The sequence below is a fragment of the Natator depressus genome, chromosome 10 (assembly GCF_965152275.1).
Source record: "Natator depressus isolate rNatDep1 chromosome 10, rNatDep2.hap1, whole genome shotgun sequence".
Taxonomy (NCBI): domain Eukaryota; kingdom Metazoa; phylum Chordata; order Testudines; family Cheloniidae; genus Natator; species Natator depressus.
In genome coordinates, this window is record NC_134243.1 from 76,803,304 (window position 1) to 76,815,749 (window position 12,446).

A 12,446-nucleotide genomic window follows, 5' to 3' on the forward strand; every position below is an offset into this window, starting at 1 on the left:
GCGCGCCGGCCTACGTGTCCCGAGATGCAGTGCGGGCCGGCACGGGCTGCTTCGCAGGGAGCCGGCGCTCGCGAGAGAGGAGCGCGCTGGCCGTGACGACACACAAGCGCCGAGCGTGGTGACGGTAGTTGGGGGAAGGAAGGGGAGGGGGAGGGGCGGTGTTTACTCGGCAGCCGTGTGAGGGGGGGCGGCGCGGGAGGCTGCGGGCCCGGAGGCCTAGTGAGCGGGTGCGGGGCGCTGAGGCCGAGCGGGACCATGGCCGCCTGTAACACCTGCGCTGCTGCCGCGCGGCTGCTCGGCTCCTCACTGCCTTCCGCGCACAGAGGTACTGACCCCGCCCGCCTGCGAGCCCCCACTGCCCGGGGTCCTCTAGAGAGACGGGGCCGGGTACTTCCTCCCCGGAGACCGGCCCCCGGGCCGTACTCTGCTCCCCCCCGCTCCCCGGAGACCGAGCCCTGAAGGCCAACTCCCGCCGAGCCCCCCCCCCCCGCAAGGCCCGGGCCGAGAGCCCCCCCTCCCACTCCCCCCCGGTGGGACTGAGTCCGCTGGGGGACATCACCGTCGTCCGGACCGCGCCCCAGTGAGCGCCCCCCGCGCTGGGGCTCCCGCTCCTCCCCGAGCCCTGGCCTGGATCCTCCCGCAGAGACGGGGGCGAACACCCCCTCCCCGTGTCTCCGCGGGGTTGAGCCCCAGCCGCACCCCCCAGTTCCCCTCTACCGGCGCTCCACCGCCCCCAGCCCCAGCCCTGCGCTCGGCGGGGGGCTGCTCTCACGCATCTGCCCTGCCTGTGCCTCGCCCCGCTGTATCTTCTGTCACACCAAGGACTAAGCCGCTGTTCAGTACTTTCCAAACGACGGGGCGATCGCCCCCCAGATAAGGAGTGTCGGTGGAGGGACGTCCAAAGGAAGCGGGGTGCCCTGCGTTAGCCACAGTGATCGCTCTCTAGCCTGGGCTTCGTGACTCTACATTACCGGTGTCCATAATCTAGTTACGAACGGGAGGTATCGCAAGCTCAATGCTGGGGCTGGAGTCGGGGCTAAAATGAGGGATCTAACTTGGTTTTTGTTTCTTTGTATAGCTCCAGTCGATGGCTCTTGTAAAGAGGGTAGTTTGGAGAAAGGGGTGGGGGGAGTAGGAAGCATACCTGTCATTGAACTGTAGAGTGCCAAACATGCTTATAGCAAGAGTTCAAGCATTGAAACGTGTTTGTAGGATAGCTCACTTGAAATGGATTTGTCGTAGAACCAATGTACAATTGGCAAGAGATATTAAATCTCCATCCAGCTGGCTTTGTTGTGGGTCAGTGCAGAAGCAGTGTTGGGGATACTCCTATTAATTCCTGACTAGGCTTTACTGGAAGAAATCACCTCCCTCGAGTCACTATGTGCAATGTATTTCTGGTTCTTACAGCCAGTGGCATTCTAATCAGACTTCTGTGTTGCTCAATCTTTGTAGGGTCCTTAGTCAAGCAATAGTTTACTCTTTCACTTCTTTCTTTCTTTCTTTTTTTTTTTTTTTTTTAAGTCCAAAAGGCCGCTTGGTTAGTTCAGGCCTAAATGCATATTGAGTGACTAGAAGAAAGGTTTACAAAACTAGTATTAAGAGAAAAGTGCAAATGGGTTTTAGGATTTAAAATATTTAATTACTAATGAGAATAGAACATCATGTTGATGAATAAACTTGTGGCTGACTGGCAAGAACCTTCAAGTTTATTTTCATAGTTTAAACTAGAAATGCAAGAATTAAGGAACATAAATGTTAATAGTGTAAGGTGGTGATAGTATCACAGGTAAGGATTTTTAAACCTGCCAGTGCCTGTTTAATGCATGTGTAGTGGGCACAGCGTTTTGTCAACCTCAGTAACAATAGCTTAATGTAGTAGTTCAACAAGGGCTAATCGTTACATTGCAATGACCCATTTAGCTGATTCCATATCTGCCAGTCCAGCATGACCTACACTGGGAGGTTCAAATCAATATTTTCAACTGTGAACTCTCTACCTTACACGAACCCTCTAAAAGCAAATACAGTTTAAAAGGTAAAAAGTTCTTGTCAGTATCTGAATCAAGTATTTTCTATAAACAGTATATCCAGTGTTTTTCTTTATTCAAAATACATAATGTAAATTGAATCTATAAAGAGAAATGAAAAACTAGACATTTCAGAGTAACAAAAAATGATTTTTGAGTCCAACTTCCTGTAATAGTTGTAGAGGAGACTATTCACATTTTGCCATATAATAATGCCTGCAACTCTTATCCCGTATCCTAGGTGCTTGTGGTTGGCACCTGTTGCAGTCACTGATGGATCTAACCCTGCAAATGGTAGAAAATTCAAGGATGGTCTGGTGGTTAGGGTGCTAGTTTGGGACTTGAGTTCAATCTCCTGCTCCATTTACAGACTCCATGTGTGACTTTTGTGTCTGTTTCAGTTCCTCATCTTTAAAATGGGATAACATAATTTTCCTACATTACTAGGATACTGAGGATAAATACATTAAAAGATTGTGAGGCACTTAGATACCATGGAATAGTACGAAGAACTGAGGTAGAGGTATTGCACATTATATAGCTGCTGTCAAACATAGCAATCACTTGAGTAAAAAATTTTATTTTTCATGCAGTACACATAAGGATTTAGCAAAACATACTCTACTGTGTATCAACAAGCTTTTCAGTTTTGAATTGATTATTTTTAACCAATCACAAGTTTCTTCAAAATAAATTTTTGCTATAAAGGTGAAATAGAGGTGGGGGAAGGTTGAATTGCTCAGGTTTTGACTAAAACGTGGAGTGGAAATAAACCAGGTATTCAACTGGAATGTGGAATATTCTTGGAAAATTGCACTTTATGATTACTTACATTTTATGGAAATGGGTGCAGTAAATTTCTTCCTATTTTACTCTTTAGGTACATGTACAATAAACTTTCTCCAAAATAACCAATTTTGAAATTTGCGAGATGGTTCTGTATCATGAAAAGCCTTCTTCCCATCTAACCAACTCGTACTGGTGATGGTGATACCTAACTTTTCCTTCTGAACCTACTTACACCCTCCTAAACCCAGCTTGGGTGAAAAGATAATTCTTGCAGGGTGCCCTGAAATGCTCTGCCAACAACTTTCTCCCAACCTTTCCAGACTGCTGTACCCCTTTCTGCGTGTAGTATATAGAGCAGTATAAACGAGTCATTGTCTGTATGAAATTTTAGTTTGTTCTGACTTTGCTAGTGCTTTTTATGTAGCCTGTTGTAAAACTAGGCAAATATCTAGATGAGTTGCTGTACCCCCTGGAAGACCTCTGCATCCCCCCCGGGGTATGCATACCCCTGAGTGAGAACCACTGAACTAGAATGTGTCAACTGCCATGGTATCATAGCTAATACCACACAGTAAATAGTATCACAACCCAGCAGAATCTTTTTAGATTGATTGTCATGGTATTTAAAGTAATGCTTGTCAAGGTTTGAATAGCAAAACATTTAACTGTTAGTATTACCACTTAAATAGTGCTTTTCAACTTCAGAGTGTTGTAAAAATATTTTACTGAAAGGACACCAACTTCAAATTCTGTATCTACTGTTTTTTCAAGTAATCCCTAACGCAGAGGTGGGCAAGCTACGGACCACATCCGGCCCATGGGACCGTCCTGCCCAGCCCCTGAGCTTCTGGCCTAGGAAGCTAGCTCCTGGCCCCTCCCCTGCTGTCTCCCTCCCCCACAGCTACGCCGCCACGCTCTCATGCAGGGCAGCGTGGCAGTGTGTCTGTCTCCAGCCGGGTGGCACGGCTGCCAGACATGCTGCTCTGAGGTGCATGGTAAGGGGGCCGGGGGATTGGATAAGGGGCAGGGGATCCCGGGGGGCAGTCAGGGAGCAGGGGGCGGTTGGATAGGGCAGAGGTTCTGAGGGGTGTCAGAGGATGGGGAACGGGGGGGGGGGGGGGGTTGGATAGGCATGGGAGTCCCAGCGGGGCTGTCGGGGTGGGGGGTGTGGATGGGGTCAGGGCAGTCAGGTGACAGGGAGCAGGGGGGGTTGGATGGGTCAGGGATTCTGAGGGGAGCAGTCAGGGGGCAGAAAGTGGGAGGGGGCGGATAGGGGGCGGGGGCCAGGCTGTTTGGGGAGGCACAGCCTTCCCTACCCAGCCCTCCATACGTTTTTGGAATCCAATGTGGCCCTTGGGCCAAAAAGTTTGCCCACCCGTGCCCTAACATTACAGTAACTGAAAGAGAAATCTTTTTTTTTTTTTTTTTCAGTTTACTTTGTGCATTTGACAGTAGTTTATGTATAGTTAGTTTCATGATTTCCCTTAGCTTCACAAAAAGAAAAGGAACCCTTAGATTCAGTTTTCTCTCTTATTGCAGCAGGCAAGAGACATCTTCAATCGGTTGGGACTAAGGGTCAAGTACAAACACAACTATTTTTTTAAATATATATTTTGAGTTGATAGTGTCCCTTTTAAACATATATCTTAATTACCTTAATTTATGGTAGTGTCTTGCTAGTAAACTGTTTTTTTAAAAAATCCGCAAATCTGATTTGATTAAATATCACTGGTTGTGACTTTGCAGTAGCAGATGTTGGCAGGGGCTTTTTCTTTGACCGTGTGTATGTTTGTGTGTAATACTCTTCCTTATTATTGTCTGTCCTTGTATTAAAGTAATAAGGTGTCATTTTCAAAAACCCTCCTCTCTCAACTGACACCAAGAATTTAAGCTGAAAGTCCTAAGAATGTTGTTTGTTAAATCATTTAAGATATATTCTCATAACGAAATGTGTGCATTAAGGGAATAAAGTGTAGTGTTGAGGGGACTTGATAGCCAGTGAAAAATTCTGAAGGTCAAATATTGGAACAAAATTACATGTCTGTCTTTGAACTTATTTTAACAAAATCCTGATAAATTAAAATGATAGACTTAGATTTATGATAAACAGTCTTAGAAATGACTGGAAATCATTTTCTGTTTCATTGCAAACCAACTCCACTCATCCTATCATCCATATCCTCTTCATTTGTGTGTCCCTGCTTGAGAAGGTTCTGCTGAGATGATAAACTTTCAGTGGATGAGATTTCTTCCCAGGGTTCAATCCTCCTCCACCTACCCCAGTCCAAAGTTAACTGGAATAAAAAAAAAATAGGAGCTGATGCTGTACTGCTATATCATTATTGTTAAGTAGCATTTTCCTGTAGGTCGGCCCTTAGAATTCCCCTCACATTGTTTACTAGTTATGTGTAATAGCTCCCTAACATGAAATCTAGATCTCAAATGTATCATTGCTACTTGAATTTTGTACCATTTCTTTTATTTTAATCTATGTAAAAGCTTCTAAAACTGTAGGAATTGTGTAGGTGGGCTCATAACCACCCACATGTGGAGTATTTCTCCCAGGCTATTGCAAGACTACCAACGGTTTGGGTAGCCTAATGGATGAGTTTTTTTCATGTTGGAAATAAATCATTTAAAACAGTCAAAGTTAAAAATAGAGTATTTAATTTAAAATTTGTACCCACTGTTTATAGAAGATGCCATGCTGCCAAACATAACAGCCCCCCTACATTTCCCCCTTAAGAATTTGTTTCTTCAAATCTGACCTTCTGAAAATTCCTGGAAACTGACTTTTGGAAATGTTTACAAGTAAGTGTCAAGGATTCTGATTCTGCCAAATGAAGACCAGTGTACTACGCTGCTAAGACACTTACATGGTACATTTCATATGATTAGGAGACGTTTCAAAGGTCATTTCATTATTATCTCTGCAGTTACCTCATTTCATAATACATGTTAAAGGTTGATGTTTTTTTCATCCTGATTGCGCTTTTCTGTAACTGTCACTAGCATAATGTAACCTCAATTACCTAAATGTTGCAGGGGACCTGAAATAATTTTGGATTAGCAAGAAAATCTTTGATATGACAGATATTGAGGTGGGGACATAATGCTATCTTGGATAACTGACGTTTGGACATTGAGAGCTGAACTGTAGTACTGCTTGCTAACTAACCACTATTGATAATTTGGCCGTGTCCACGCTACAGGCTTCTGACAACGTGGCTATGGTGGTCAGAGGCATGAGGAGGTCTGATCCCTGACAGACCTAGCTGTGCCAGCTAAAATCCTTAGTGTAAAACCTGCAAAACTGTGCTTCTGTTATACATTGTATAGGTTATTTTTATGGAGTGGGTTTTTTGGGGGGTTGAGGGGTGAGGAACTAGAATAAGCTAAATCAGCAAAAGTGCAGTTTTGCCAGTATAAGCTGTGTCCGTAGGAGGAGTGTTTTGTTGGTATAAGAAACTGGTATATCTATAACAGCAAAGCGTTCCTAGTGTAGATATGGCCTTGATTAATCACTATACAGCTTAATCAAAATCAGGCCTGGGGTGGGATGCCATCAGGATTAAAAAGGAGAGCAATTTTTTGTTAATGTACTTTTTCGTTCAAACTAGAGTTGTTGACAAACTTACTTATTAAAATCATTAAATGACTTTGTTGCCACTGCTAATGTGTTAGATGAGAGAATGTGTAATAGTATATTAAGTGGTTACTTTTGTATTGTGATTACATTTTGGACACACATCTAGAGGACTGATGTTAACTGAGTACAGCTGACTAATTGTTATTTGACTATAATGCTAGTAGAAATCTTCACTACACTATAATGGTGTAAAAAATGGGATCTGCATTGTCATTTTCAATCTGTATTTTTCCTCATGGTAGTATATAATGTTGTGGGGATGTGTGTATACATAGTGAGGTATTTTGGGGATACTATTTAAATTTTTATTATTACACAATTCAAATGCCCATTGTATGTGAACTGTCTGCTGAATTAACCTGTTAACTTAATTGAAAATATATTCATCCCTGTGAAGACTTTAGAAGTAGTGTTCAGTGTTCTGTTGACTTAAGTCAATCAAACTTGTATTCCTTCATCTAACTGTAGCTCTTCTTCTGCTTCAGAAGGAACTTTCAAATAAATCCTATTTGGAATTGTTCTGAAATGCTGGTGACTTTTTGACCAAAAGGAAAGTCATATTTTCCTTCAAAGTCCTTTTCACTGCCATATGATAAGGACTCAGGAAATTGGGAAAAGGGGGTCTCAATACACAATATATTGGCACTTCAGATGTCTTCTGATAAATGGTAAAATACTAGCTAGAGTGGTAACTATTATATCTTATTCTCTCTTACACCATAAAGCAAACTAATAATAGATAACGTGGCATATTTTCCCTATTTTATGCGAAGAGTTTGTTTGAATTGTGGGGAGCAAGATGTGTGTCCTACAGACTTACAGGATTTGTTTCATTTCCAGGTATTACTTGTGGTCGTACTTGTCTCGCTGTTTTAGGAAGAATTGGGACTTTTGAAACTCGGTCTCTAAGAAGGATTCCTTTTAGAAGTTTTTCAGAAACACCAGCATACTTTGCTTCAAAAGATGGCATGAGCAAGGATGGTTCTGGCGATGGCAATAAGGTAGTCTGCATACACTATCTATTGCTTAAAGGGATCTCTTAACCACACTCCTTTCTGGAATTTTTACCTAGTGTTACAAATTACCCTTCAGATTACTGTAACTGAAAAGATTAGAGGAAAAATATTTTCATTGTATGGTTTGTGTACTGTCAAAGGCACAAATACTTTTATTGTCACTTTCTCCCAATTGTTTGGGTCTTTCAGACAGCAAAAAGTGTGATAAATATTTTGAAAATATTGTGAAATATGGTTATAAAATCACAAACATTTGCAGGAACTCACATAGAAGTGGTATCTGAAAGTCTTTTAACACTTTTTAAAAAACTGACTACATCTTATTTTGGTTTCTTTAAACCAAAAATATTATGGTTTTCTAATTACTTCTGTAATATGTTGCCATGGAACTAAGAAAGAGTGCTTTGTGAAAAAGACTCATTTTAGTCTTATATGTTTAATTGCTATTCTTGTTATGAACTTACTTACAATCTTTGTTTTACCCTGTTCTTTCTCTTGTACCTGCAACTAATAATCATACACCTGAAGAATCTGCTTACCTGATGGGTTGTTCCTTAGTCAGCAAGTAGGATTTTGAAAGTGTATGGGGTACTTCAATAACTTTTCCTTACACTGATATTTCATGGAATGTGAAGGACTAGCCATGGGGCATGGACAGATGTGTTAATTTTTCAGAGGCTTCTGTGTGTGTATATATTATTTTTAAAGTCAGTCTATAGCTGTTATGATTACAGAGAAAACCTTCAAAATGTAAAGAGGGCGTAACCAATGTAGTGTTGTCTATATAAGTTTGCAGAGACCCTGAAACAATAGTTTTGAGATGTGGACAGCCCCATCTTTCAGTGAGTGCTAACTAAGATATTTCAAGTGTCAACATTGTTAGCTATTTCCTTGCTAATCAAAGAATGTAAAAAAAAAAAAAAGACAGAGAGAGATAGAGAAGATATTTCTATTATTTCCCAAAATGTGGGATGTGCCTTAATTTAGAAGTTGAGATGGATAGGCCTTTAATAACGTGTCGTGGGACTGCAGGAGGGCACAACTAGTTTAATTTTACCAAATTGGGGCTCAGCTTTCAAAAGTTTGGGAACTGATGCCTTAGTGGTTAGAACCTAAATTTTCAAAAGGGGCTTGTGATTTTGGATGCCTTAATTTCTGAGTACTCATTTTGAGACACCTTGAAAGGACCTGTTTTTGAGAGGATGGGTGGCCAGTACGTTCTGAAAAACCAGGTGTCTCAAATGTATTTCAGGTTGAGCATCCAAAATCACTAGTCACTTCTTCTGTCTCTTGTGACACGGTGCTTTTTCTGGCTTGTTGATAGGAAAATGTTAGCCTGTTTTTAAGCATAAAATTTTAAACTCTCTTACTGTAGATATTTGAAGTCTTTTTTTCAAATACTGAAAATAGAGTTTTAGCTGCCAGTTTTTAACTTTTTTCATTATATACTGTGGTATGTATAATGAAACAAATCTGAAATTCATTGTCTGGAACTAACAATTGAAATATTATTTTATTGTTTCTCATTAGAAATCTGTCAGTGAGGGAGGCAGTAAAAAGTCCAGTTCTGGAAGCTCAGGGAAAGGAGGAAACCAGCTGCGGTGCCCAAAGTGTGGAGACCTGTGCACACATGTAGAGACCTTTGTGTGTAAGTGTTAACAAAGGATTATTGTGTTCTGATTTATATGGGTGATTCTCCATTTCTATAAAACATTGACATTATTGCCAAACTAAAATTTTAACCATTCTGTTCCGATAGCTAAGTTTTATTCTGAATACTGAGAATTTCAGATACTTATGCCATGCATATAAATATCCAGCTATGATGCTGTTAATCCAGAATAATGTCACTGACATTGTAAATCAGGAGGAACTGCATGAGTATAATCAGGAGCAGAATTCGGTCAACAGTATGCAGAGCATTGTGAACAATGTAAGCTTATTTTAACTATTACATTTTGTATCTTAGTAGAAGAGGTGTTCATGTAGACAATATTACTTCAGCTCCTAACTTGCTTTCTAATGAGCATGTGCATGATTTTTTGCTTATTTACCATTAAAACCTTTTTCTTAAGCAATAGGAAGAGTAGTCTGAATTGCTGATCCACTAAGAGAATCGCCACATTTTAGAATATATTAGAAGAAATATATGTTTTGGACCTTGTAGGCCAGAATAAGAGCCATAGTGTATTCAGAAGAGTAGTTGAGTTCACAGTGAATGGGGGGGAAAAAAATCTTCTAACATCAAATGCCAGACCACCACTGAAGATCAACCTTATTTTTGAAGTGCAGCCTTTGCCTTCCCTGGACACTTAGTATACTGTACAGCAAGAATTTTAATACATTAACTTTAAAATATTTAGAATTAACTCTTTTAAACAGAAGATTAAAGAGGTTGTAGCACACCAGAGATGTTGAATGGAGGAGCAATGGGGAGAGGAATACAACTATAGGATTAAAAGTAGTCGTACTTAAAAGCACTTTGGACAGATAAGCTGAGGCAGTAGTGTAGAGCAGCACGAATCCCATGCCTTAGGGTCTACTAGAGTGAAGCTCAAACTCTTGCTTACCTAGCAAGTGACAGAGGTCTCTAAAAATTGGGTTGTCAGAGCACAAATATTCATCAGCTGCTTTTGACGAGACTTAAGGATGAGGTCTCACGAATAGCCAGGTCCGTGCTGTTAAGGGTTAAAAACAAGGTCAATTTAAAGTCCCTGTAAAGAGTGCAGGGTAGGTGTAATATCACAGATACCTAAACTAAAAAGCAGATTTCTGATGCTTTGTTCTGAACAAACTATAAACAGATAAGCCTTGATAGGAAGGTACTGCAGTTATCCAACTTTATGGTCCCAGGGACATGTCTTGGTGTTGCAAGATAGTCCCAAGACAGGTAAAGGATCAGTGTGAAAGAGGGACTGATTTTCAGAAGTGTTAAGCTCCCGTAGAGTCTGTTGATTTTAGTTAAAAATGTATATGCTCAGAATTTCTGCAAATCCGGCCCTAATTGCACAGCTGGAATAAACACTTCAGACCCTGTTCACCATATGGGACTTTCCACAGAAAGGGTGTAGTTGAAAGTGAGGAGAAGATTCTTAATCTGACTCACCATCTTCTAAAGACACCCAGTTGTAAACAAAGACATCAGGAAACTGAGTCTCAAAATTACTATCTCCACCTAGGTTACCACCAAGACCAGGGCTGATGATGAGGTTGTTTCTGTGCATCCAGCTGGAAACATCGTCCAAGAACTGCTTCAGAGCAGAGATCAAACTTGTTGGGTCCATGGACAACAGAGAGACATGCTTTAACCTGTGTTTAGAAGTGATCTTACCATGAAGCTCATACTCTTATGGTGTAGGAGATAAGCTTGCCTGATGAGATATTTTCAATTTAAAAAGAAGACCAGAGCCAGACTGGAACCTAACCAGGATATCATGGGGCACATAAGACTAAAAACCAATTACCTTTCCTTATCTGGAGGATTGAGGCTGATGGAAGTTTGAGAGAACTCAAGCATCAAGATACAGTGAGAGGATGGCCTCTTTTGGGCAGTTGGATATTCCTAATTTCTCATCCCTCTTGAGATACTGGGATTTAAAGAGTCTTTTTATACAATGCAGCATTGCAACAAGTAAGAGTGGAACCAACTCTTTTTTTTTTTTTTTTTGTTTAGGGCTTGTTAGAGAGACAGAAGGGAGGGAGAGCTGTCATTGGATTCCTAGTAACTATGATCTTTAAGAAAATCAGTTGTAGTTGCTATAATTTTTCAGATATTCCTTTAAAGCTTACATCAAAATTTCTTCCTGAATCCATTGGACTCCTTACATCTTTTTCCAGTTCTCTTTCAAGCTGTTAATTTGAGTACATTTTTTTCCCTAACTCAGTCTGTTTTTGTTTTACTCTACTTATTTTCTTTTCTGGGTTTATTTGCACTATAGAATGCAGAATAGCTGTAGGGAAGCAAGCTGTATTCTCGTCCTCCTTAAATTGTCAAAATTCCCATCCAAGTTCCATTCCCATTCCATTAATGGGTGGTTGTATTCTATGAAACAGACTGTAACTTCATTTTCAGCTAAGCTTGTAATGCCACTAGTTTAAAAAGACAAAACAAATTTGTTGTTTTGACTTGTAAATCTTCAGTGTTTTAATTACATATTTACTGACTAAGGAAAACACATTTATCCAGTATGTGCCCCACACACTTAAAAAATTAAACATCAAATTAACTCTGTACTCATCTTGAGATGATTAACAGAATGCTAAAATGGAATTGAGTCAAATAGCTTCTTTATAAATGAATCAAGTTGCAAAGAGCCATTGAGTGGTGGAGTGACAGCTTGACATTCCAGTGCAGCTTGTTTGTAATGTGCTTCTTCATCACATTGCTGCAAACCTTGCACAATAGTTTTGTGATTCTCTGCTATTCCAACACACTCATCTTCTTGGGCTCTTTGGAGGGATCTTGGTGGTTTTTACCCATTTGTTCAACTCTCCTTGTACCTGGCATTAGGTGTCAGGCTGTGTGGAGGGAAATCCTGTGATCAGTGCTTCCCTCAGTGAGATGAAAATTCATGCCTGAGAGGTGAAGTCAAAACCACCTGTACCTTTTGAGCCCGAGTACTCTTAAAAACAGGCATTGTCATCACCTCGTTCTGCCGGGATGAATTCCCTGCCCTTTGCATACTCCAGAGCAGGGTTTTCTTGTCATGTTGAAACCTGTTAGGAAATTAGTGGATTTCCTGCCCCTTTTTCCTTGACATCATGCTCTCTTAGAGCAATTGCAGTGTAATAACTGTCTCCACCCCAGAGTATAGATTCAAGCTTTTTAAATAATACTGTTGCCCACATGATATGTGCAAAAACTTGATGCAATGCTCTGCTGTGGTGTGACATGGCTTGCACCTTACCACTATAAATACTGACTTGTAGTGTGCACAGCCTTCAGCATGCCATGGGAGCCAA

At 41.0% G+C, this 12,446-nt stretch overlaps 1 protein-coding gene across 3 annotated transcripts in view; it reads left to right on the top strand.

Moving 5' to 3' along the window:
* The window catches only part of CLPX (caseinolytic mitochondrial matrix peptidase chaperone subunit X), a 35,037-nt gene continuing 22,591 nt past the window's right edge, over window positions 1–12,446 (top strand). For 2 of the 3 annotated variants that reach the window (XM_074966560.1, XM_074966561.1), the window contains exons 1-3: window positions 159–325; window positions 7,309–7,469; window positions 9,015–9,132. In XM_074966560.1, the coding sequence (XP_074822661.1) occupies window positions 256–325; window positions 7,309–7,469; window positions 9,015–9,132 (349 nt within the window). In that variant the 5' untranslated portion in view covers window positions 159–255. Of the gene's footprint in view, window positions 125–158; window positions 326–7,308; window positions 7,470–9,014; window positions 9,133–12,446 lie in introns of those variants that run through there. The other variant, XM_074966562.1, reaches the window with a different exon arrangement.